We start from the raw sequence: 24,506 nt of genomic DNA, 5'->3' as shown, positions 1-24,506 counted from the left end.
GCATTGGGCACTGATATTGTAAAGAATTCAATGGTGGAAATATTAATGACTTTGAGAGGGTGGAATATCATAGCAGGTTTGCAATCCAGGGCGCCTCAGAGAGTGGTGGTGGTCCCCTCTAGGGGTAGGGAGGTGCAAACTGAATTTTGATGGTTGCTTTTTAGGGAACCCTTGGGAATCTGGAGTGGGGGAAGTGGTAAGAGATTTTGGAGGCAATATTTTGCTCAGTTACTCAGGTCCAGCTGGGTATGGAAATTCTTTAAGAGCTGAACTAATGGGCTTACTTCAAGGGATAAAGTTGAGCTTGCAGCAGGGCTTGGGCGAATGTTGAGGTGGAGGGGGATTGTGGATGATTGTTTAGATATATGGTGAGATTGGTTTACTCTTTAGGTGCCTCTTTGAATGCCTCATTTGACTAGGTTTCTAGGTGTGCTAAAATGCTAGCTGACTTGTTAGCAAGAAATGGGGTAAGCAGAGATAGTTTGGACTGGGGATGCCTAGGGCCAGGCTGTTATGTAAGAACTTCTTTCTTTTTTCTCTGTTTTTGCTTGGGCTGGCTTAAGTGGTTGAAGCAGTTGTATTTATTCTCCTTGTCTTGAGCTCTTTTCATGTATCTTTTTTCTCTTTAACGAATATTTCTGTTGATTATCAAAATAAAAAAAAAATCTAGGGGTAAGAGTCACCAAGCATTGGACCACTTCATCTTTTAGCATGGAGCAGGTGAATTACCCAATGCTGAAATTCAACTTTCAAAGTAGAATTGTTCAGCATTTGGTGCCTAGGATTAAAAGCTTGATATTTATTATATAAACTTACAAAATTATCGAGGCAATGCAAGATATTTTGCAAAATCACATTTACATGTTAATGTATCTTGTTTGGCTATAATGCCTTTGTCTCCTTTAGTCGTATTCATTATATATGGTTATTTTGTTGTATGGTCGCCTCGTATAATTTATATATGCATCTCTCTTTTTTTGAAGCATTAATTTTTTAGTTCAAGTCCTTCCAAACTTAGAATATCCAAATAAACTCTCTCTCTTTTCTACCACCCAAAATTTTATATCTAGACTTGGATTGGATTTTTACAATTCTAATTTGCATCCTAAATTTCTAAGTTTTAATTTCTCCCACTTTTGATTTCTCAGGCTGGTTCTGCAGTTCCTTTGTCAAAGACTGAAATTCTTAGGCATTTCCTAGAGGGAACTCCAGCTTCTCTTGTAGATATTGGTTGTGATGAAGAAAAAGATGCACAACAGGACTGGAGCTCAGGTATTATGTTTCTTCATCTGTTTCATATATATATATATATATATATATAGTAAGTGTGTGCATGTGGTAATTCTCTCTCTCTCTCTCTCTCTCTCTCTCTATATATATATATATATATAGTAAGTGTGTGCATGTGGTAACTCTAGATGATGATAATGATAATAATATATCCAAAATTTTCTATAAACCTTATGTATTTTTTATTTTTGTTTTTATATTTTTATATTTTTTATTATTAATAGGATGCATATTGCAAAATCCAAATCTGATTACATAAAAATGTAAGATTTATGAGGTGAAAAGTAAGATTTAAATAAAGGGAATTGAATGAGGTGAAAAGTAGTAGCTCAAATTATAATTTTAATTATATATCTGTTCATTTTTTTTTGTATTTTTGTGTGTAAAAATAATTATGATATGTCACACTTACTTTTTGTTTAGTATGATAAATATATGATATGATGCATCTGCCTGAATGCTTTTTTGCAAAATTTATGTATTTTTTCATTTTTATAATTTTTATAATTTATTATTTATTTATGAAATTAAATGTTAACACATTTAACCCAAAAAGTTGAACTATTTATTATTAATTTTTATGTTTCATTTTTGGCCAGTTTCTAAATTATGTATTTCATTTTCATTATCAATAAAAATAATTTTTATGTTACACTTTATTTTTTTAATTTGATTAATAAAAATATCATAAATGTGTTTAATTTTTTCTACATTTTTGTAATTTTCTATATTTATTTCTATTTTAAAAATTTTATTACCTATGTATGACTTATAGGTTGATCAATTTGATTCAGATGATTGAATTGCTTTGCCACCACTTGGACAAAAATGGTTTTGTTTTTGAGTCAGCTTTAAAATATATGGGTTTATATTGTTAAAAATATTGACAAAGATCTAACTAGTAGCATTTATTAGTGAAAAATAACTTAAATATAGGATTTAATAAGAGAAAATGAGATTTAATACCTTAAGTATAAGACTTAATGAGAGGAGATTAAATGAGGTGGAAAGTAATAATTAAAGTTACATTTTCAACCTTACAATTAGAGATGGACTAAATACATAAATATGGGAGTTTTAGTAGCCACTAAAGCTATAATAAAATGACTTTTATACCCTTTCTCAAACAAAGAAATAAAGGATAATTTTAGTCCAAAAAAAAATTCTCACTGCATCCACACTTTGCCAAAGGCAATGGCTCTCCACAAAGAACTTTTGAGGAAGAAACCGGATTCCTAATTCCTCAGTTTCTCATGCTTGAGTTGCAATATCACAAATTTTGGGTTTTTCTTGTTTAGGTTATTCTTGGTTTTTAAGAGTTTCTAATGTGCTGGTGTTGTTGGAATGGGTTAACCATCTTAAAGGTTCAAATTCAAAATGGTTTAAATGATTCTTATTAGAGAACTCTTTACTCTTTAGTGATTTAAAAGGTGTTCCTCATGCGCACCTAGGCAATGGGCAAGGTGCATTTCAAGGTCTACGTGTCTGCACCTTGGCTAGACCTAAGCACGATCCCTTTGAGAAGGCATGTTCTTTGTGTGTTTTGTTCCTCAGCTAAGTGTACACCTTGGTTAAATTCATTGTCTTCTATCTATTGAAGCTAAAATATTCTCCCTACAAGTGGTTCAACTGGTTGGTGTTATTCCTCCTAAATCACTTTCTCATGTGGACTAAATTGTTGCTTAATGAGTTCCATTAGCATTGAAGGTGTGAATTGTCTCAGTTGGTAAAGAAGTGACAACAACATGATATCTGTTTTATTGTTATTACATATTTTATTTCATCTTTTTAAGTCCCCATGAATGAAGTTTCATTTTCTTTAGAAAACAACAAGAGAATTGAAGTCAGAGTTGTTCGGGCCACATGGTTAAACTGCCATTATCTTAGTGATTAATTCAATATTTTAAATCTGGTTGAAACCAAAAGAGGACCTCATGTTCAATATTTTACCATTTTTTAGTTCTGAATTTTTTGTAAGAGACTTGGTAGAAATTTTGGCAACTCCTTTAGAGAATGGCTCTTTTCTCTCCTCTCCAAGTTTATGCACTTGGGGTATGAGATGATTACCATAGAGGGTGATAATCAGATTCTGATTCATTGGACAAAGGACTTCTCTTTGGGTCTATGGAGGTCCTCTTATCTTCTTGGAGGGATAAAACCCCTTTTGAGTCTCAAGATCAACTATAATTGGACAGCTAATTGCTTTGTGAGAGAAGGTCGTATTATGAACTGTTTTTTTCTGAGTCCTTGTTGAAGTCTTGAAAATGGGCTCTTTTTGTGTATCTTATACAGGGTGGAACCCTCTTCTTTCTTTGGAGCTGTTTCTGGTTTCCTTATTTTTTTTATATTTAACAAGACACTTTTTATGAATAATCAGATTTTTTTTATTATGTAGAAAGAACAATATTCAGAACAAGTTCCAGTAGTCAGTACCCCCTAAGCATAGCCCAGCAAGGCTGACTAATCCACATCTCTTAATTTCCTTCCCTTACATAGCTTGATTTACATTACAAATCCACAAGACACTTTTTATGAATAATCAGATTTTTTTATTATGTAGAAAGAACAATATTTAGAACAAGTTCCAGTAGTCAGTACCCCCTAAGAATAGCCCAGCAAGGCTGACTAATCTACATCTCTTAATTTCCTTCCCTTACATAGCTTGATTTACATTACAAACCCCGTTTGTTCACCATAAAAGTTGTTATCTGTTCATTCCTTACGTTGCTAGATCATTTGATATTGTATGAACAGTTCTTTATACTTTACTGTTAATGACATTACAAGAAATTGGGGAGTTATTGCAGCTTCTTCTTTGGCAAAGAAGAAACAAGTGAGAAAGTGGGAGCCTCCAGGGAATGATTTCTTCAAGCTAAATTTTGATGGTAGTTGTTTTGGCAACCCGATGTTGCTGGAATGGGAGGGGTAATAAGAAATGACAAAGGAGAATGGGTTTTCTTGTACTCTGGACCTTTAGGGGAAGGGGATTCCAAGGTTGCAGAGTTGAGGGCAGCGGTGTTTGGAGTTCAAAAAGCATGGGAGATAGGACTCAGAAAGTTGGTGATTGAAGGAGACTCAAAAGTGATCATAAGCTGGCTGAAGCAAGAGGACAAAGATCCCGTGGCAGTTCAGGAATGAGTTTAGAAAATTCAAAAGATTTTCAAAAGACATGCTGGTCATTTAGCCAAGCAAGGGGTTAATAGAAGGAATTGCTTTTGGGCTTCTTTGTAATATAAGACTACTCTCTGATGTTGTTCTTCTGTCTTCTGGAGTAGCCGAGGCTACTCAAGTAGTTGTAAATTTATTATCTAATCAATAAAGCTTCGTTCTTGTTGCCGATAAAAAAAAAAAACAGAGTTCTTTATACCCAATAAGGATATTCTATCTCAAACCTCATGATAGATTGGAAGCCAACCCAGCACCACTTCTGAATCTCATTCTACAACCATGTTTTCAGACCTACAAAGGTTTGGAAAGAAAGATGAAGAGAAGAACTGAATAGACAGGGGCAGCAGAATGGTTGCTTCTGGTTGGCCCTAAATTTTTTTATTAAGATTTGAATCTAAAGTACATAAAAGTGCAAAAATACCCCTGATTAGTAACACCACTTATCTTACGACTTAAAGTAATATTAGGCCCAATAACTAAAGCCCACTATAGTACCTTATCCCTATTATCCATCCTTGATGGGGTTTTCCTAGAGCAAACAAAGGTAGATAGTAGAATTTGGACCCTCTCTCCCTCAGGTTCCTTTACTTGGGATTCTATCTTTAAAGCCCAAATACAGCCGACTGTTCCTCTCGGTATGTCTTTCCCTATTAAAGAGGTGTGGTGTCAACCCAAAGGTGGGAAGTTTTTTTGTTGGGGAGCCTTTTTGGAAAGAGTTAACATAGGAGATTTGCTTCAACAAAAAAGGCCCAATAGTAATTTGTCTCCTCACTGGTGTGTCCTCTACAAAGTTCATTGGGGATCCTTGGCTTCTAGAGCTCGTCCAAGGGTGACCTCCGATCATTGGCCCATAGTGTTATGTAAGGAGGAAAGAAGGCGTGGAGGTCCTACCCCCTTTAGATTTGAAAATATGTGGTTACTCCACCCAGGGTTTAACAACAAAGTGAGGGAGTGGTGGCATGAGTGTAACCCATTGGTGGAATGGGAGGGGATGAAATTCCATAAGAAACTTCTATTTTTGAAAGCAAAAATCAAGGAGTGGAATTTGGTGGAGTTTGGGAGGATAGAAAACAGAAAGGGAGATCTGCTGGATAAGATTGAAAGCCTTGACTCTAAAGAAGAAAGGGGAGAACTTGGAGAGGAAGACATTGAGCTCAGGAGAGATTTAAGAAGATAGTTAGAGGACTACCTACACAAGGAGGAAATTAGATGGAGGCAAAAATCTCGGTGTAAATGGGTGCAAGAGGGGGACAGAAACACTAGGTTTTTCCACTCTCAAGCAGAGGGCATGAGAAGGAAGAACCTGATCTCCAAATTGGTAGTAGATGGAGTTGAGCTAGTGCATCAAGAGGAGATTGTCGGGGCTTGTGTGGAGCACTTCAAATCTATCCTAAAAAGGCCTGTGTGTAGAAGGGTGTGGGTAAAAGGATTGGATTGGCCAGATGTAGGGGTGGAGAACAGGAGAAGGTTGGAGAGAAGCTTTAGTTTAGAAGAGATCAAGGAGGTTGTATTTTCTATGGATAGAACAAAAGCCCCAGGGCTGGATGGGTTCACAATGGCTTTTTATTAGGACTGTTGGGACATTTTGAAAGATGATCTTTTGCAGGTATTTGAGGAGTTTTACAGGAGAGGAATTGTCAATTCGGGTGTGAACTCCACATTTATGGCCTTAATTCCAAAAAAGAAAGATGCTTCCCACCCGAAGGATTTTAGGCCAATTAGCTTGGTTAATAGCTTGTATAAGATCATTGCAAAAGTGTCGTCTTTGAGGTTGAAGAAGGTTTTGCCAGATATCATTGCACACTACCAAGGAGCTTTTGTGAATGGAAGACAAATTACTGATCAGATTTTAATTGCTAATGAGAGTTTGGAGAACTTTAAGAGGGATAAGAAGAAGGGAGTAGTTTGTAAGTTGGACTTGGAAAAAGCTTATGACTTGGTGGACTGGGAGTTTTTGAGGAAAGTTTTGACTAAATTTGGGTTCGGGGCTAGATGGTGTAAGTGGATCATAGGTTGTGTTCGGAATTGTCATTACTCAGTGCTAGTGAATGGGACAGTGGTAGACTTCTTTCCAGCCAGTAGGGGTATAAGACAAGGAGACCCCCTTTCTCCTTTCTTGTTCATTCTAATTGCGGAGGTTTTGGGGAAATTGATTCACAGAGCAGATTCTAGGGGGCTCATTAGAGGTTGGAGAGTTGGGAGGGCGGAAACCCCTCTTACTCACTTGCAGTTTGCTGACGACACGATTCTGTTTTGTGAAGGCAGTAATGTGAGCTTTATTAGGAATTTGAAATCGGTGATACAACTGTTTGAGCAAATATCCAACTTGAAAGTTAACCTTGGGAAAAGTTGTGCTGTGGGGGTGAATTTGGAGGAGGGAGAGATCAGGGAGAATGTTGAAGTGTTGGGGTGTGAAGTCTTGGGTTGGCCTTTGAACTACTTAGGATTGACTTTAGGGGATAATCCCATGAGAGAGATCTTTTGGAACCCCGTGGTGGAAAGGTTCGAAAAAAGACCAGTGTCATGGAAAAAGAACTACCTCTCTCTTGGTGGGAGAATTACTCTTATTAAGGCCATGCTTGCTAATTTGCCTATCTTTTTCCTGTTGGTGTCTAAAATCCCAGTGAAGGTTGCTAATAGATTGGAGAAGTTAATGAGAGATTTCCTGTGGGAACCGGGAGAGGAAAAGAGGGATCATAGAGTGAGCTGGGAGATAGTTTGTAGGAGTAAGACATGTGGTGGCATGGGGCTTGGGAATATTAGGAGAAGGAATATGACTCTGTTGGGAAAGTGGTTGTGGAGATTCCCCTTAGAGAAGGAGAAGCTTTGGGCTAGAATAGTGGCAAGTATTCATGGGTTGGAGCATAATGGATGGGACGCTGGAATCAGAGCTAGGACCACAAGCAATTCTCCTTGGAAAGCCATTCATGACCTACTACCAGTTTTCTCCCATAATATCAAGTATGATTTGAATTCTGGTAACTCCATAAAATTTTGGGAACAAACCTGGGTGGGGAGTGCCCCTCTAAAGGATCGGTTTTCTTCTTTGTTTGCTCTTTCTGATTTGAAAAATGAGCCAATCTCGCCTTTTACCACCCCGTCCTCTTCCATTTATGGGATTGGGCGGAACTTGGGTCTAAGAAGGGATTTGAGGGACTCAGACTTTGACATTATTTTGAGCCTTATTGCAATTCTTGATAACGTTGTCTTAGACCCCACTAGGGCGGATTCTAGAATTTGGACACCTCCCAATGGCATTTTTACTTGTGTTTCTTTCTTCAAAGTCTTAAGTCAGTCCACCAGTCCCACCTTCCCTCATTTTCTTGTTGATGAGGTTTGGTGCAGAGCAATACCTCCTAGGGTTGGTAGTTTTTGTTGGGAAGCCTATCTGGAAAGAATCAACACTGGTGATTTACTCCAAAAGAAGAGACCAATACTTGTTTGTCACCTCAGTGGTGTGTTCTTTGTAAAGCGGATGGGGAGACTGGTTTTCACATACTGGTGTCTTGCCATTTTGCAAGGTCAATTTGGGAATGAGCTTTGTCCCTATTTGGTTGTAGTTGGAACCCCCCATCAGACTTGCAAGGCCTTTTTTCCCCTTCTTTTTTCAGGTGGCAGATAAAAAGGGGAAGGACAATGTGGAGAGGACTAAGGGCTGCAATATGTTGGACACTTTGGGAAGAAAGAAACTCCAGGATATTCTCAGAAGCTCAGAGAGGAGCAGATCTGAGGGCTATCATTCATATTAGGGCGGTACAGTGGCTGAAATCTTTGGAGCTTTTCACAGATTACACTGTGGATGACATGTTGAGGAAGTGGGGTGAAATTGCAAGTTGCACACAAACTAAGCCAATAATGAGTGTGGCTTGGACCCCTCCACCTAGTGGATTCGTGAAACTAAACTTTGATGGGTGTAGCAGGGGAAATCCGGGACAATCGGGGATTGGGGGTGTTCTTAGGGATGAAAATGGGGTCATTTCTGCCATGTTCTCAGGTCCAATTGGAGTGGGTGACTCCCTTAGAGCTAAGATCTTTGCAGTTATGGAAGGAGTCCAAAAAGCTAAGGAGTTGAACATCGGGAAACTCTTAATTGAAGGGGATTCAGAGGTGGTGATAGGGTGGCTGATTAAAGATCACAATGGCTTATGGAAGTACAATAATGAGAGGAGGAAATTCAAGTGGCTGGTGCGGGAGATGGAAGTTAAGATACGTTGGGTTAAAAGATCGGTTAATTCCCTAGCTGACGATTTAGCTAAACAAGGGGCAGAAAGGGATTCACTTTTTTGGGCCAAGCTGTAACTTTAGTGTATTTTCTTTCTTTTCTCTTTCGTTTTTTTTCCTTTTCTTGATGTTCTTTGTTGCTCTTGGAAGATAAGCATGTTTGTCTTCCTATTGTAAATATTCTATTGATGAATTAATGAAAGTGTTATTGATAAAAAAAAAATGGTTTACTTATCTGTTTGGGTGCAGGTGGAACTCCCCAACGAATGTGCAAAGTTTGTTTGCTTTCTCCATTTTCAACTGGCCAACAAAAAGGGCAAAGATTATGTCGAGATATGTTAGGGCTGTAGTGTGTTGGACTATTTGGGAAGAAAGAAATTCAAGGATCTTCTCAGAAAAGGAGAGAAGCGTAAAAGTAGTGGTAGAAATGACTCATATTCATATAAAGGTAATTCATTGGCTGAAAACCTTGAATCTGTTTGCAGAATTTTCAGTAGATGATCTGATTAGAAATTGAAAGGAAACTGCAAATTCAGCTTTAGTCAGAAAGGTCTCAAGCTCCTATTGGAACCCCCCACCTCTTGGTTTTACCAAACTGAATTTTGATGGCAGCAACATGGGTAATCCAGGGCCTTTTGGAATAGGGGGAGTTATAAGGGATGAAAAAGGGAATGTGATAGCCATGTATTCTGGTCCAATTGGAGTGGGAGACTCATTGAGGGCTGAGTTATTAGCATCTCTAGAAGGGGTTCAAAGGGCCAAAGACTAGCATATAAACAAGCTGATCATAGGAGACTCTGAGACTGTAGTTAGCTGGCTAAAAGAAGACAACTCTAGGCTTTGTAACTTCAACAATGAAAAGAGGAAATTTAAGTGGCTGACCAAGGACATTGGTGTTCGATTGACATGGGTATAGAGAAGTGCAAATTCATTTGCAAATGGCTTAGCTAGGCAAGGGGTGATTAGGAGTTGTTTTTTGGTCTCAATTGTAATTGCTTTTGTATTTTGGGTGTACATTGACAGTTGTGGGGAGTTGAGATATTTTAGCTCCCTCTCTTGTATTATCTTTTTCTTAATCAATTAATGAATCTTCTATTATTGATAAAAAAACTTGAGAGGACCAGTATTCTTCATCCCTATCTTGAAAATTAGAACCTAGAGCCACAACAACTTGGTTACACCATGAGCCATGACTCTATACTAGCTTTTGCATTCAACCTGGCAACTACATTTTGGTTCTTATGTCTCCATGTAACCAAGTTCCCCTTGACAAATGTAAAGTAAGCGGATGTAGACTTTTTATCCCCCTATAGAGCCAACCTAGTCAGCATCAATAAAGGCTTCAATTTCAAGTTTGTCATGTTTTTTGAACAATAAATATACCTTTCCTTGGACATTCTTCAAGTATCCGAGTATCCATTCAGCAACTTCATATGAAGAATCTTTTATGCATGCATAAACTAGCTGATAACATGGACAAACATAAGCAATATTTGGTTGGGTAAGTGACAAGTAATTTAGCTTACCCACCAATATCTGGTATCTCTCCTTGTTTGGATAATCCTCAACTTCTAATTCTTGCAAGCCATGATTCTATTTTATGGGAGTATCAGTTAGCCTACTCCCTCATCATACTAGTTTCCTCTAACAAATCCATAGCATACTTTCTTTGACAAATGTAGATTCCTTCACTTACCTTGCCACCTTAATCCCAAGAAACTATCTCAATGGCCACAAATCTTTGGTTTCAAATTTTGTTGCTAAAAGCTTCTTCAATCTTCTTATCTCTTCAGAATCATCTCCACTCACAACCATATCATCCACATACACTATAAGAATTGTGGGGTTATCACCCTACCTTCTTATAATCTGGGTATGATCGCACTACTTTTGAGTATACCCCACAATCTTTATGGATTTACGAAGTCGTTCAAACCAAGCACCAGGAGATTGCTTTAATCCGTACAGAACTTTCTTAAACTTGCACACAACACACCTTTCTTAAGAAGTCATAGCCAAGAAGAGGGTCCATGAATAGTTCATACAAGTCTCCTTTCAGAAAAGCATTTTTTTGCATCTAATTGATGTAATTCCCAAGAATAATTTCCAGCTAGGGTAATGCAAGAGAACAGGTTTAGCAGATCTGTTTTAGTAATTTTTGCAGCAAAAATCACCCAAACTGTTTGAGAAATTCTAGAGAATGAAGATAATAGAGTGAAGAAAGAAAGAAACAGATTTCTTAAGCTTGAAGTAATTGAATATCCTTCTTTTTCTCCTTAGACAGCAGCTAATAATGTTCTTATATAGGGGTTCTATTTAGGTCGGCAGCCAATAAAACTCTGAAATTACAAAAATACCCCTATCCCAAAATAGTAAGAAAACCCAAAAATAACCTTATCTAATAGCTATATACCCTGTAAAATTCTTCCTAACAATAGTAATCCACTAGAAATCATTAATTGATTGAGAAACAACCTAGGAAATCATCAAATCAAAATCAAAACAAGAAAACATCTAAATTGAAGCACTAGAATTCTTCACTTTCTCATTCCTTCTAGATTTGTCTTGTGCTTCTTCACAATTAAGTGCTGCAGCCTTTACATCATAGGGACAAAAGCACATGTATTGTGTTCAACTTTGCTACCATGGAAAATGTTTCCTTGTAGCCAATCCCTTCATTTTGTGTAAGCCCTTTTGCTACCAGTCTTGCTTTGTATCTCTTTCAACTAATTAATCTGCCTTATGCTTCACAATAAACAACCATTTACATCTTATGGTCCTCTTCGCTTCCGGTAGATCCACTAGTTCCTAAGTTTTTGACTCTTAACAAAGCCTTCATCTTTTCATTCATTGCACGTCTCTATTTTGGGTCAGTTACAATTTTAGAATACTTGATAGAACTTTCACGGAGGAAAGAGCAGAAACAAGGGAATAATAGCTAAGTGATAAAGTTGAATAGGAAACATAATTAGAAATGGGATGATAAGTAATGCAAGAGCAGATAGGTTTATGGAGAGCAATAGACAAATCCAAATCTGAAACAAAATGTAGAACATTAGGTTCATCAAAAATAGGATTACTGGATTAGACTAGTTGAAGTCTAGTTTGTTGTTGTCATAGGTTGGATTATTGGGAGAGTCCTTTTTTCCTTTCTCCAAAACATCATCATCTCTCTTTTCTTTTCAAGATTGGCGTTGCCATCATTACCTGTGTTGGGATCATTAGTGGAAGTCATGGGAGTCTCATTAGAAGTACCTGGACAAGTGCTAGAGCTAGGTGGATTAGGAGAAGAAGATGGAAGATCAAGAGAGGGAAAAAGGCACAAAGGAAGAAGATTTCTCTTCCACCCGACTAGTCTCCCCTTGAAGAGGATTTTGGGACAGTATAAAAAATGATTGAAACTTGAGGAAAACAACATTTTTGGTAACAATTTTTTTCTTGGAGATAGGATCTAACACTTATAGCCCTTTTAAGTAGGTGAATACCCAAGGAAGACACCACAAAGAGCTTTAGGATCCAACTTTGTTCTTTTAGGATCCTTGACATGAATGAAGCAAACATGACCAAAGACTTTAGGTGGTGATGGAAAATCTTGTTGATTAGAACACAGTATGGAGAATGGAGTTATCATTCCAAAAACCCGAGATAGCATCCTATTTATCAGATCTGAGGCAGTGAGAACAACCTTTGATCAATAACTTTTGGGCACCTTATGCTGAAAATCAGTGTTTTAAGACTTGGACTGGACACAAAATAGGAAAATCTTCTTGGTTACGGGCCAAAAGGTTTGATTGTAAGTTACAAAAAAGAAAGCATCAAATAGATTTTTTAATTTATAACATGTGTTAATGGTGGCTAGATGGTTAAGGTGCTTCTATTTAGCATAAATGACTAGGGTTCAAGTCTCGTTAATTGTGTTTTATTAAAAATATATACATATTTAATCAATATATATTAAAGATACATAAATGAGCACGAAATTAATGATGGCTTGATGGTTTGATGTTAACACATGCAATTAGCAGATCAGTCTTATGAAAGAATGTTCTTCAATGCTCTACTACCATGTTTACAAACCTGCAAGGGTTTGGAGGGTAGGGCTGTTCATAACAAGACCCAAACCGACCAACCCGGTCTGATCCAACCCGAATTGGCCGGTTTTTCTTCAGCACCGGTCGGTTTTGGGTTACAAAAAACATAAACCAATGGTTTGGTTCGGTTCAGTTTCAGTTTTTATGTGTGAAAACCGAAACCGAACCGACCCGAACCGACTTAGATATATGTTATATATAATATATTTCAGATATATATTTGTGGAAATATATATATATATATATATATATATATATATATTCAGCTTTATTTCAGAAATATACATATTATATATAAAATTTCAGCTTTAATCCATCAAATCATTTTTAATTTCCAGGCATCCAGCCTTCGCTTCTTAGACTTGAATCCTTTACCGTTCACACTGAGAGAATCATTCACAAAACTGACCCAAGCCGACTCAAACCGACCAGGTTGGTTTTACTTAGTACTGGATCGGTTTCAGTTTCATTTCTAGGTAAACCGACCAGGTCGGGTCGGTTGGAAAAACGCCAGTAAACCGACCCAACCCGACCAATGAACAGCCCTATTAGAGGGAAAGATGAAGAGAAGAATTGAAAAGAATGGGGCAGAAGAATAGTTGCTTCTGGTTGGTCTTAAATCTTTTATTAAGATTTGAATCTAAAGCACATAAAAGTACAAAAGTTCCCCTAATTAGTAACAGCAGTTGTCTATTGACTTAAAATATTATTAGGCTCAATAAACAGGGCCTACTAACTGACTAACAGCAATAGACAAAAGAAAATAAAAAAAGGTGGCCCACGCAAGTGAATCATTCATTACAACACACCAGATTTCTAAAACCAAGGGGCCTTGTTAGCGGTTAGCCTTATTCCACTCAAATTATTTTCCATTCTTTGGTGGGTTTTATTATCAATTAAAATTTGTATCCAGAAGTTATTATAATTTCTTAAAATTGGTGCAGAATCCCCAAATCAGAATTTATGCTAGAATTTATGATCTTGGTATGGTTATTTGAGGTCAAAGTTAGTTGACACCTTTGTGTAACATGATTTCTGCATACTGATGATTTGGAGATTTTTAATTACTTCACTATGTTGTTCTATACTTTGTCCAAAAAGTACAATGCCAAATTGCCAATATAACCACTCTTCCAGAACAATTCCATGAGTAGGAAAAGGATTCCAAGCATGTAACTGCACCCACTTTTCTTTAAATGTTGCTTTTTTTTTATAATTATGTTTGAATGTTGCTATTAGAGGACAAGGAATAGATTTAAGAGCTTTGGCAGTAACTGTTGATGGATGGTTACTGAGCCCATATTATTGTTTTGAAGACTGAACCTAACCTGACAGCTGAACTCTCAAGACTGTGAACCAATACCCAGAAGGGCTTCATTTTTACTTGGGTGATAATTTCTAGCCCAGCCCAGAAATTTCTGGGCTGCATCAGGCCTGGAAAATTTGCAGGCTGCACCTGAGCCCAATACTAGACCTGGCCCAGCCCAGAATATTTATAAAATATTATATTTGGTTAACATATATTTAAAGTTGTAGGCAGAGGGTGTGGACCTAGGCCTATGCTACCTTACCATAGGTACTAGGCCCAACCCGGGCCTAGGCAATGATCACCCCATTTCACTTGGTCCAGAACTGTTGATTTGTTCAAGAACCATTCAAACTGTTATGGTTCTTTCCTATATCTAATGTAGTATTAGCTGGATTTAATAAAGATGATATTTTGTTAAATAATGATGTTTGTTTTTTATTTTATGTCTTATCTGGGTATACATATGTTAGTGGTGGTGTTTGGAAATGAAGTCTGTAGACAACCCAAAAATCCTGTGTACAAGTGGAGCATCCAAAGGGTTTCACTTGTTCCACCCCTCATTCTGTCTATGGGACAACTTCCAGCCAAAAATCTCCTGCACATATTCAAGCTATGCCTTTCCTTGGACATGTTTTGAGTCAACAAAATTAAAACATTCAATATTTAATATCTCTAAGGAAATCCCCAATAAATCTTTAGGTATAGGATTGATGATGACTGGGGAACCAATCACGTCCACTGGGTGTTTCTTATGATGGACTGGCCACATCATTCCTCTACATGTCTGAAATATGGAAGTTCATCTGGAAAAGAAGCCTATTTATCTAATTAAACTTTCTCCTTTTTATTTCTGCATTTTATTCAAACTAGTTGAATGGCACGTGGAAGAGAAATGAAGAAATAGTATAGTGTATGAGGAGAGAAGAAAGTATATGAATTAGATTTTTCACATGGTGATCTGGATGTGAAGCCAAGTATCCCCATTTTATAGTAAAGATGTTTTTCCTTATTTTCTTTTGTATTTAATTAATGAGCTTATGATGTAATCTGAAGTCACTGGCCATATCATTAAACTAGATTGTTTAACTGCTAAACCTGAATCACCGGTTCCCAGCAGTTCAATGTCAGGAGTCAGGACAGGTTTTCCAGACATTGGTACATGGGAAACTTTAATGACATTTTTGTCTGATTCTGGATATTAACTATCATGCCGACTATTCCAATCCGTACTTCCTACATGATAAAAGGATCTTATGCATATTGGCTTTTATTTATCATTACTCAGGTAAAGGCCATAAATGGATCAAAGTAGATGAGAAGAAAACACTGCACAGTGTTCTGAGGCAACCAGATGTTGTTATCCCTGGAATCCCTGGTGTGTGTTCCTCTTGCTAAACTACCTACTTGCCACTATGTTACTCATCAGAGACTATATATGTTGCCATTAGGGGCAATTTGTTTATTCTCTTGCATTTCTCTATCATGTCAACAGTGTTTTATGTATTCTCAAAAGGCTCAAACTTCTACAAGGAATTCAGATCTGGGAAGTGGGCTCCTCCATCATGAGACTACAGAAACAGCAGAGAGCATGGTTTGAAAAGATGAGCTTATATCTCACGCCTGGCCACCATGACCATATTTTCACGGGTATCAAGATTTAGCAATGACGTGAACCATGTTTACTAAATTAATGCGCCTTTGGTTGGAGAGATGATAAACTTACTTTGATTAATACAGCGGCATCTAAATGGTAGTTGATAAATCTATTGTCCAACTATTAGTATTACCTTGGCCAACTGGCCTACCAAAAGGAGGAAAATGGAAAAGCTGCTACTGCGTTGAGAACTTGTATATGACTTTTTAACTTGGTTTTTTTTTATCAGTGCATTATTCTGTAATAAATGCTTATATATCTATAGCAATAGATAATTGACAAATTGACAGAATATGGGTTCAGATCAACTATTGTGAGGCGATTTGTGTATTAATCGTAATGAAGAATCTCCAAGTTCATGTAGGAGCCGTCTGTATGAAGGCCAATGATGACGAATGCTGTCACTTTCAGTGCAGACTGAGCTTTCTTGTTTCGTAAGTGTTCCATATTTTTTAGCTCCTGGATCAATTGTTGATGAATGTTTCTTGTTGTAATAGTTCAGGGCTCTCCTATGACTTTCCAAGCAAACATCACCGATTTGACAACAAAAGGAAGCAACCGCAACTCGCCCAAGAGGCCGAGCTGGGAATGGTTGAGCAGCATTAATTTACTTTGAATTGCATAGATTAATAGCTTGGTTCTGCTTCTGACATCGTCATTTGCTGCCCCCATATGCAACTCTGAATCTGAACGTATTTGGTTTACTTCTGGGATCTTTGAATTCTCAAGGAGACATGCCCAGAGATACATCTACGGTGGATTACGTAATGCTTTGTTTTTTTTTTTTATATATTGGTCAGAGTGAGACATGTTTTGCTCAGGATGATAGCGCCTTTGACTTTGGGAATTGATCTCATTTTCAAATTTCAATTATACCTTCAAAGCCGAAAATGCAGTATCTTTTCAGATGGGATGGGAGATGATTTGGGGTTGGATTATTAGATTCAAAGGGTTGCAGTTTGATACTTTGATTCAATCGGAGCTTGGGTTTGACTTTGGATTGGCATCCGTACCTAGTTCCCGGACTCCCAGTTCCCACCCAGCTCTCTCTTGGACAGTTGATGATACCATGATTGTAGTTTTCATTACATACGTACGGAACCTCTATGGAAACCCTATCAATAAGCCCAGATTCAATCAGGTCCAGAGCTCCATTCTTTTTTCCAATTCAAACTCTGCTGATACATCCACGCTATTGCTTCCTAATTGGCCTCCCAGCCCCAATAGCAACCTCATCCCCCATTTCTTTTATACTGGTTGAGTAAATTCATGGCTGTAGAGCTTCAGGGCGTCACCAATTCTGTTAATTTCCAAATTTTTAATTGGATTCCACCATGTCATCTTTGCAAGGTCTGAACTCTGAAGACCCTTGAGTATATTCCATCACTGCTTTCATCATTTTAAATGGAGCAAAGCTTGTACTTGCGTTTCACTTACGTCAAGCCACGTTAGTGGGACCCACCATTTTTCCTCTGCACCGTCAAAATATTCAAATTTTAATATATATACCATAGGGTTCCAATTTCCAATTTCCAAGCCCCTCTCCAGCTAGTGGTTGGTGGACATAGAATCTCATTTTCTTATTTTCTTTGTTCGAGTGCAACATGTCTGTAAGAATCTTTCCGTGGGTTGTGCTTTTAAAACATCATCTTATTTTAATCACTGCGTGCTGGATACAAGTTGGAGATTCTCAATTCAGACTTGAATACTCTGCAGTCAACACATATCCACACACCTCACGCACGCACACAGAGGATGGAGTCCAGAGGGCTGCCGAGGTTTGGGACTTGTCCTAAGTTTGAAAATGTTGCCTTGAGACTCAGAAATTGTTTGCTTGGAATTATTCAATTCAGTGATATATTGAGCTTCCCTCTTGGCCTTGGGTTACCCATAAACAATAACTACTGCCTTGGTCCCCATGCACCCAGACCCAGTGGGTATCATATTAAATAGGGGTTTCAACGGTTCAGATTTGAACCCGGTTCATGTTAACCCAATAGGTATCATTTCAAGTATCAAGGCTCATGTACTTGTTTATCCATCAGCTACGCTTTAGCAGATTCAGACCAAAACATTCTCGATTGGGTTTTTACTATGGACCTGAATAGTGTGCTTCATTATTACTGGGTCCAATGTTTTGGACCCCTGCCCTACCCATCAAGCTGAGAATCCTTGGTTGTCCATTACCACTTCTTATTGATCCCTTGAATCCAAGGTTTTGTCATAAGAAGGGCACCCTTAAGACATGTGAGACTCGAACCGGACCTGCAGCTGAACCAGTGAAGCAGCGACCTGCTGAGCTTTCTGGGTTCCGGTTATTTGACGGTTCTTATGGGTCTGAAGGATCAAACCGGCAGTCAAACTGGTAACTGAGCTTTCTATCCAACATACACACCTTGGGTTGGTAAGAGAGTCTGGTTAAGTCATGCTTTTCAATTAAATGGTAATTATATAATATACAATTACAAAGTAAAACAGATTAATTTTCTATCAAACAAAAAAAGTAAAACAGACTAATTGATCCTGATATGGCTTGCGTATGTAGCAAAGTGTGAAGGGACGAGTCACAATGGTGGCGATTTTTGCACTAATACATCATGTGATAGGATACTCTGAAATTAAATACTGAAAGTTATAGCTTATTTTAATGTTGTAACAAGCTTTTATTCTTCCATTCAAGTTCTTTAGACAGAACCTAATTAAAACCTACTAACCCAACGGTTCCTAAAGTTTTCACAAAATGCGGAAAATGGGAGATGTATAGAAAATTCCAGGGAAAAAATTACAAGAATGCTGATATCATCTCCATCATGGCATGGGATTGGAAAGTGCTTCTCAACACCTAATAACGACTTCCTCAGAGAGAGAGAGAGAGAGAGAGAGAGAGAGAGAGAGAGAGAGAGGACTTTAAGCAGGTAATATTAAAATGGGTACTGTAGTTGGTAGTTGGTCGACCCAAACCTCGGTTCCCCCTACCAACCCATATTGGGAGAAGATAAACATTATCGGGTTAAAATTTAGAAATGTGAAATGCTCCAAATTAAGGGTGTCAATTGGACTGGACTTGGTCCAATCTGATCCAGTCCAATGTGAGTCCATTATGAATGGACATGGTCCAATCTATTCCAATGAATATTTTGGACTGGTCCAGTTCAATGTATGGACCATCCAATCTGTTCAAATTCATGTTAATTTAGATAGGTTTCAACTTAAACCTAATCCATTGACATCTGTATTATTATCTTCTATCAATAGACCAGATATTGGTTCAACCCAATATAAATTCATTATGGACGGACCAGGTCCAATCCAACATATCTTATTGGTCCGTCCAATTCATCCAAATTGATTTTATTTTGGCTGGAGTCCAACCCAAATCTGATCCATTGACACTCCTACTCCAAACCAGAATTACTACTTACTAGCAAGCCTTTGTTTCGAAAATCAGTAACACAGGACATGGTAAATTTTCTTACCATTTTTTGTTAACTCCATTTGTTTCCATGTAAAAATGAAATGGATGGAAAATTTCCCATGCCGAAGCATTAAAAATATATTTTTGCCTCTTTTACGATGAAAACTTTTGTTATCTTATTAAGGCGTAGTGTTTCTTTTCTTACAAGTTAGGGTTGATTCAGTAGTAAGACTGTTAGCTTTTCTGAACCAAGTTTTTTTTTTACTTGATTTAATTTGCAAGGAAGGCCTACCTACACTGTAAAAAGAATTCCTTTCTTGTGCTTAGTGTAGTGAACAGTTCAGCCTTGGACCCATGTAGCAGTAGTATATCTACATCAAATCTAGGTTTTGGTTTCTGTATTTCAAATTTACAAACAATTCGCTCATTAGCTGTCCTCTGTATTTGTTTACGCTATACGTACTGATGTTAGTTGATACCAATACAAGAATTTATTAAAAAAATAGTTAAATACAGGTTACTTGTAATTAAACCTAAAGAATGGCAAACCTATGATTCGCCCCTCGTTTATGCTTTGAAATTTCTTATATGGTCATTACTTGCTGTAATGATAAAATTTTGGGCTGACAAGTATGAGAGTGTACGTTCAAATCCGAGAGTGGATGGCCCGTTTCGACAAAAAAATAAAAAAATAAAAAAATAAAAGAATAAAAAAAAAATAAAAAAAAACAAAATATGGTAAAAAACTGTTGTTTGGGTCATCGGTTCAATGGTTCTAGTGCCCGGATAAGCAGTTTATAAGTCAAATCAATGGTTTTTTTTTGCCAAAAGACAGTTTTGGAGTGAAACAGAATCGATCAGCTGACTGGTCTCCAGTTTTTCCGGTCCAACCACCCGATCTGATCTGGTTTTGAAAACACCGATTAAAACCGTATCCAGTCTAGCCCTCCCAGACCCCAAACCTAGGGGCAAATAAAACAGGCAGATTAAATTAAAAATATTTTATCTTAACTTTTTTTTGGTAAAGAGATATTTTATCTTAAAATTGGCCATTAAATGATAGTGAAATTTTGTATTAAATAAGCATTTATTTTGAAATTCAGGAAAAAAAAAGAAAAAGAAAAAACTTGCTTGGTTGAGGGTTGATTCTTTTAACAATAGACGTCATCCTTCTGACTTTCCTGAAGGCTACCATCACTGAGATTTTTTTTTGGACTGAAAAAAAAAAAACAGAAGTATGGATATATGCAAGTCAGAATTGCTGCAAATTGATTGAGAAGCCATGTTGTTAGCAGTTGAAATCCAATTTAATGAAGCCCAAATTTGAATTCTATACTAGGAAACTGAAATCTGAAAGTGTCTCTACTACTCTTTATATTCCTTAATTTGGATTCTACAGAAGAATCGAACATCAAATTTTGCCTGAAATCAACCGCCCCCCCCCCCCCCTTTTAAATCATGATTTTAAAAACCGGACTGGAAATAAAATCATTTTGGCCACAGATTTTTGGGTGAAATGGACTGATCCTCCGGTTCAAATCCAGACCCGGATTTATGATTGGTTCCTGCATGGTTTTCAAAACCTGACCGGACCGGATGGTCGGACCAGAAAAACCGGGAACCGGTCACCTGACCAGTTTGGTTTCCCCCAAAACCGTTGGTTTTGGTCAGCAAATCGCTGAACCGACAGGTTAATTGTTCAAACCGTTGGAACGGTTTTGACCATTTTTCAAAATTTTTTATTTTTTATTTTTTTGTCAGAATGAACTGACTGTTCGGATCGAACAGTCGAACCGTTCAAACCAGTACCGGACCCTTGACCAATTCGATTTTAAAAACCATGAGTTCCTGGGTCAATTACTCTGACCGTCAAGTCTGATCCAGTTTTCAAAACCATGGATTAAACCCTTTCATCCTACATCACCGGTCGATCATGCTGCGGTGGATCAATTCGAGAAAAACATACATTTGAAACATATTTACTCATCCATGGATAGTTTCAATTTCAAGTAAACTTGACAACTTATCATATTCAAAACAATATAACAGCCTTTCGCAAGAAGCAAATGTTTTGAGATTTAAACTGTAAAATGAATCTACTATGAAGGATTCTCTCAATGTTGTTTTTATTTTGAGAATCTCAACTGAGATGTAAACCAACTTATTAAAGACAACTAGTATTTAAGTAATCAATCATTCTGACCCAAAGTACCATTTCAGTGACTTGCATACAACCCTTTGCCTGTGGACTTCTTTGGCAACAAGCTTCAAATTGCAAATGATCCATTTGTATGGAAGCCATGCCCAATTGTGTCCGGGTCAAGTATGTCTTTTAAGGTTCAAAATATCGCAACATATCTGTTTTTTAATTTATTAAAACGGCAAATAACCGGATTTAGGATCTTAAAACCTGACATTTTTAAAATTATGAGTACCAACCCTTCGAATCGCACAATATACAATTTTTGTGTATCACGTGTATCGATACTTTGAACCATGGATAAGTCGTGATATTGGCACCAGCCGACAGCATCATGGTTATTTTGTAGACCCACAAAAAAAAAACATTTAAAAAATAAATAGATATATAACTCCAGAAGTAAATCTATATAATTCATGATCCAATGACTTGGTTCTCCAAACCTGTTTGCCATTTCAATAAGATACAAGCCATTAATACTGTATCATTCTTGTCAGATGTGTACTAATTACTAAATTTATACTTAAATGTAGACATACTAGTAGAAGATTCACTATATACAATAAATATTTATCTGAATATGGAAGCTGACAAAATTGATTCTGACATGTAAGAAGTCCACGGGGTCGAGTATCCACGGTTGATTCCATTCCAGATTTAAAAGAAATCACATAGAGATTAAATTTAAAATAGTGATATTAGAGCTAATGGTAGATTTGTTTAATTCATAATATCATTAAAGTTGAGGGTTTAAACTATTCAAATGTGATGAGAACAGAGCTTGTAGCTGTAGGTTGTAATAGGTCGTTGTAGGGTTTATTCTGTTTCATTACTTTATAATAATATAATTATAAGATGGTAGCTAAGCATAACCCTAAAATTATTGAATTGTCACAACAATACTAAAAGAATTTAGTTCCAATTTTTAGTCCAACTGAATCTCTTTTAGAGCCTAATGTGTTGGACTTTATCTGGTTCGAATTTGGCCCAGTTCCTAGGTCTATGATGGAAGCCCAGCTCAGGCCTCAGGTTGAGATTTGACAGGCTAAATGAAAATATGAAATTTACCAGAGTCAATGGAGCTAGGTTTTGATGATCAGATCTATTATACTATGCCTTAAACAAATATGATATTTTTATGGGCTTAGCTCAATCTTCAAATACTGTGGTTGCCTTGGGCTAATCTGATTCTTGAAATGATCAGTGATTCAGTGAGGGCATGATTTCTCTACATCATGGAATGTTTGATTCTACCATTACTAATATTATATGGTTAAACAATGAGCTGAACCTAAATTACTTGTTGCTGGACCACAAGAATGGCCTTCAATATATGTATTATTTTTGCAAGGGAATTATGTAAGAGACTGTTTGAGCTAACATAGCACAGGAGAGGATGATCTAAGGACAAAATGAAGATTATCTAATGCTGACACTTAACACTGTTCTGTGTTCATTGTGGGTGCACCAAATTACAGTGGGAAAAAAAAAAAAAAAACAGCAGCTTTCATATCAAATGTCAGCACTGAAAATTGAATGACAACTTCCTTATAAATGCTTCCAAACAGTCATTTAAGAAAGGCCCACTTAGTGAATCATCCAAATGGTGGAATTTCAATTCCATAAAGATTCATTTTTTTGGTTCAACACTAGGACCAAATAAGCCCTACCTGTCTATGTACCCACTAATTGCTAAGTGTACAGTGATTAAGTTATTTAAGGTATAGAATACTCCTTATCTACCACCACCACCACAGAAATTTCATGTGGTTAAAAAGTACTGTCGGATGATCTCTTTCAAACTTTGGTCTGTAGTTCAGAAGGAAGCAGCCATGAAACCAAGCTCTCATAGGTCCTTTTCAATTTTGTCTTTTACTTTTTCATTATTCATGAATCATGATTTAAGCTTTATATGAGATAACCCATCTTTACACAAACTGATGCCAACAGCCACTAGTATAAATAATAAAGTATGTTTATTTTATAGAAAATAATGTGGAAAAGTCAAATTATCCAAATGTTTTGCAGGTCAATTATGTTTTATCCACCCAAAAGAAAATAATAATTAGATCATTACTCTTAAACAAATGATCATTTGTAATAAGCTAGTCCATTAAACACATTAAAAAGTTTATTATTATTATTATTATTATCAAATGACTAGATGATAAAGACCCCAATATAAAATAATTAAAATGGTGAGATTAATTTAAAGATTAAGTAAGCAATTAGGTTGCTGATGGTTATATTTGGATACCAAATTAAGTGTGATTTTCAAAACCATCACCAACCATGCTTAGCACAATCTGTAAACCAGTTTCATTTATTTATTTTCTTTTGTAGACCAACAAAATCGTAATGAAGTTTTAATCTACAATTATATAATTCATAAATGTCATTTGCTTTATATTAAGTAAAAATTATTAACTGTGTTTGGTAAAAAACAATAGTCTTAGGAGTGATCGATGTCATCGCCTCGACTGTTCATAGTTGCCACTTAGATGTATGAGATCATGGATGAAGTTTGTCTTGATCAAGTGATCATCAATCCTTGATTCAACATTTTATTTTAAAGTTTTTTATTAAGTTGATAATTAAGAAAGAGGTGTAATTACAGAGAGAGAGAGAGAGAGAGAGAGTTTCTTGACGCAATGTAATTACCATTCTTCATGGAAAAACGTCTGCCCGAACTTGGGGATTCTTAATTATAAATCTTTGTTACTATGGGCTTTGGGGGCTGTTGACAAATCTAAAACCGTGTTTGGATAGATGGAATTCGAGGGCAGAAATGAAATTCTCCCCCCCACCCTTTCCTTCTCCAAGGCCCCTAACCCAAAATTCCAGAAATATGGGATTTGGAAACTCTCAATTCCTCCTTTGGCAGAGATTCTAAAGTTAGAGGAAGAGGTTAGTCACTGGTCATTTAAAATTCTGCCTAAATTGGAATCTTTGTTCATATGTCTACCTTTTCCCCTTAAAAGAACAGAATTAGAATCCTTCTGAATCTCTGGATGAACCCTAGTATGAGATTGTGGATCTTTTGTCGTTTTCACGTTTTGGACACACCACAACCGGGTCAAACTCGGCACATGTCTATAGACTGACTTAGGTAAGGCATGTGAAAACCCTTTCAGCCTCCGAAAAGGAATCTCAAATTC

The 24,506-nt window shown here is 36.9% G+C and overlaps 1 protein-coding gene across 4 annotated transcripts in view; it reads left to right on the top strand.

Annotated features, from left to right (window-relative positions):
• Positions 1-16,025, top strand: part of TPR2 (Tetratricopeptide repeat (TPR)-like superfamily protein) — a 31,380-nt gene extending 15,355 nt beyond the window's left edge. The window contains exons 6-9 of one of the 4 annotated variants that reach the window (XR_016103250.1): positions 1,149-1,272; positions 8,929-9,127; positions 15,365-15,454; positions 15,618-16,025. Coding sequence is in view for 2 of the 4 variants with exons in the window: in XM_088957638.1 (XP_088813764.1) it covers positions 1,149-1,272; positions 15,365-15,454; positions 15,572-15,645 (288 nt within the window). In the remaining 2 variants the exon portion in view is untranslated. Of the gene's footprint in view, positions 1-1,148; positions 1,273-8,928; positions 9,128-15,364; positions 15,455-15,571 lie in introns of all 4 variants that reach the window. The other 3 variants (XR_016103249.1, XM_088957646.1, XM_088957638.1) reach the window with 3 other exon arrangements.
• Positions 16,026-24,506: the final 8,481 nt, after the last annotated feature.

This window comes from Nelumbo lutea, chromosome 1, assembly GCF_056320005.1.
Source record: "Nelumbo lutea isolate HS-2025 chromosome 1, American lotus-T2T, whole genome shotgun sequence".
NCBI lineage: Eukaryota > Viridiplantae > Streptophyta > Magnoliopsida > Proteales > Nelumbonaceae > Nelumbo > Nelumbo lutea.
Note: the sequence above shows the minus strand (reverse complement) of the source record. Positions and strands in the feature narration are given on the sequence as shown.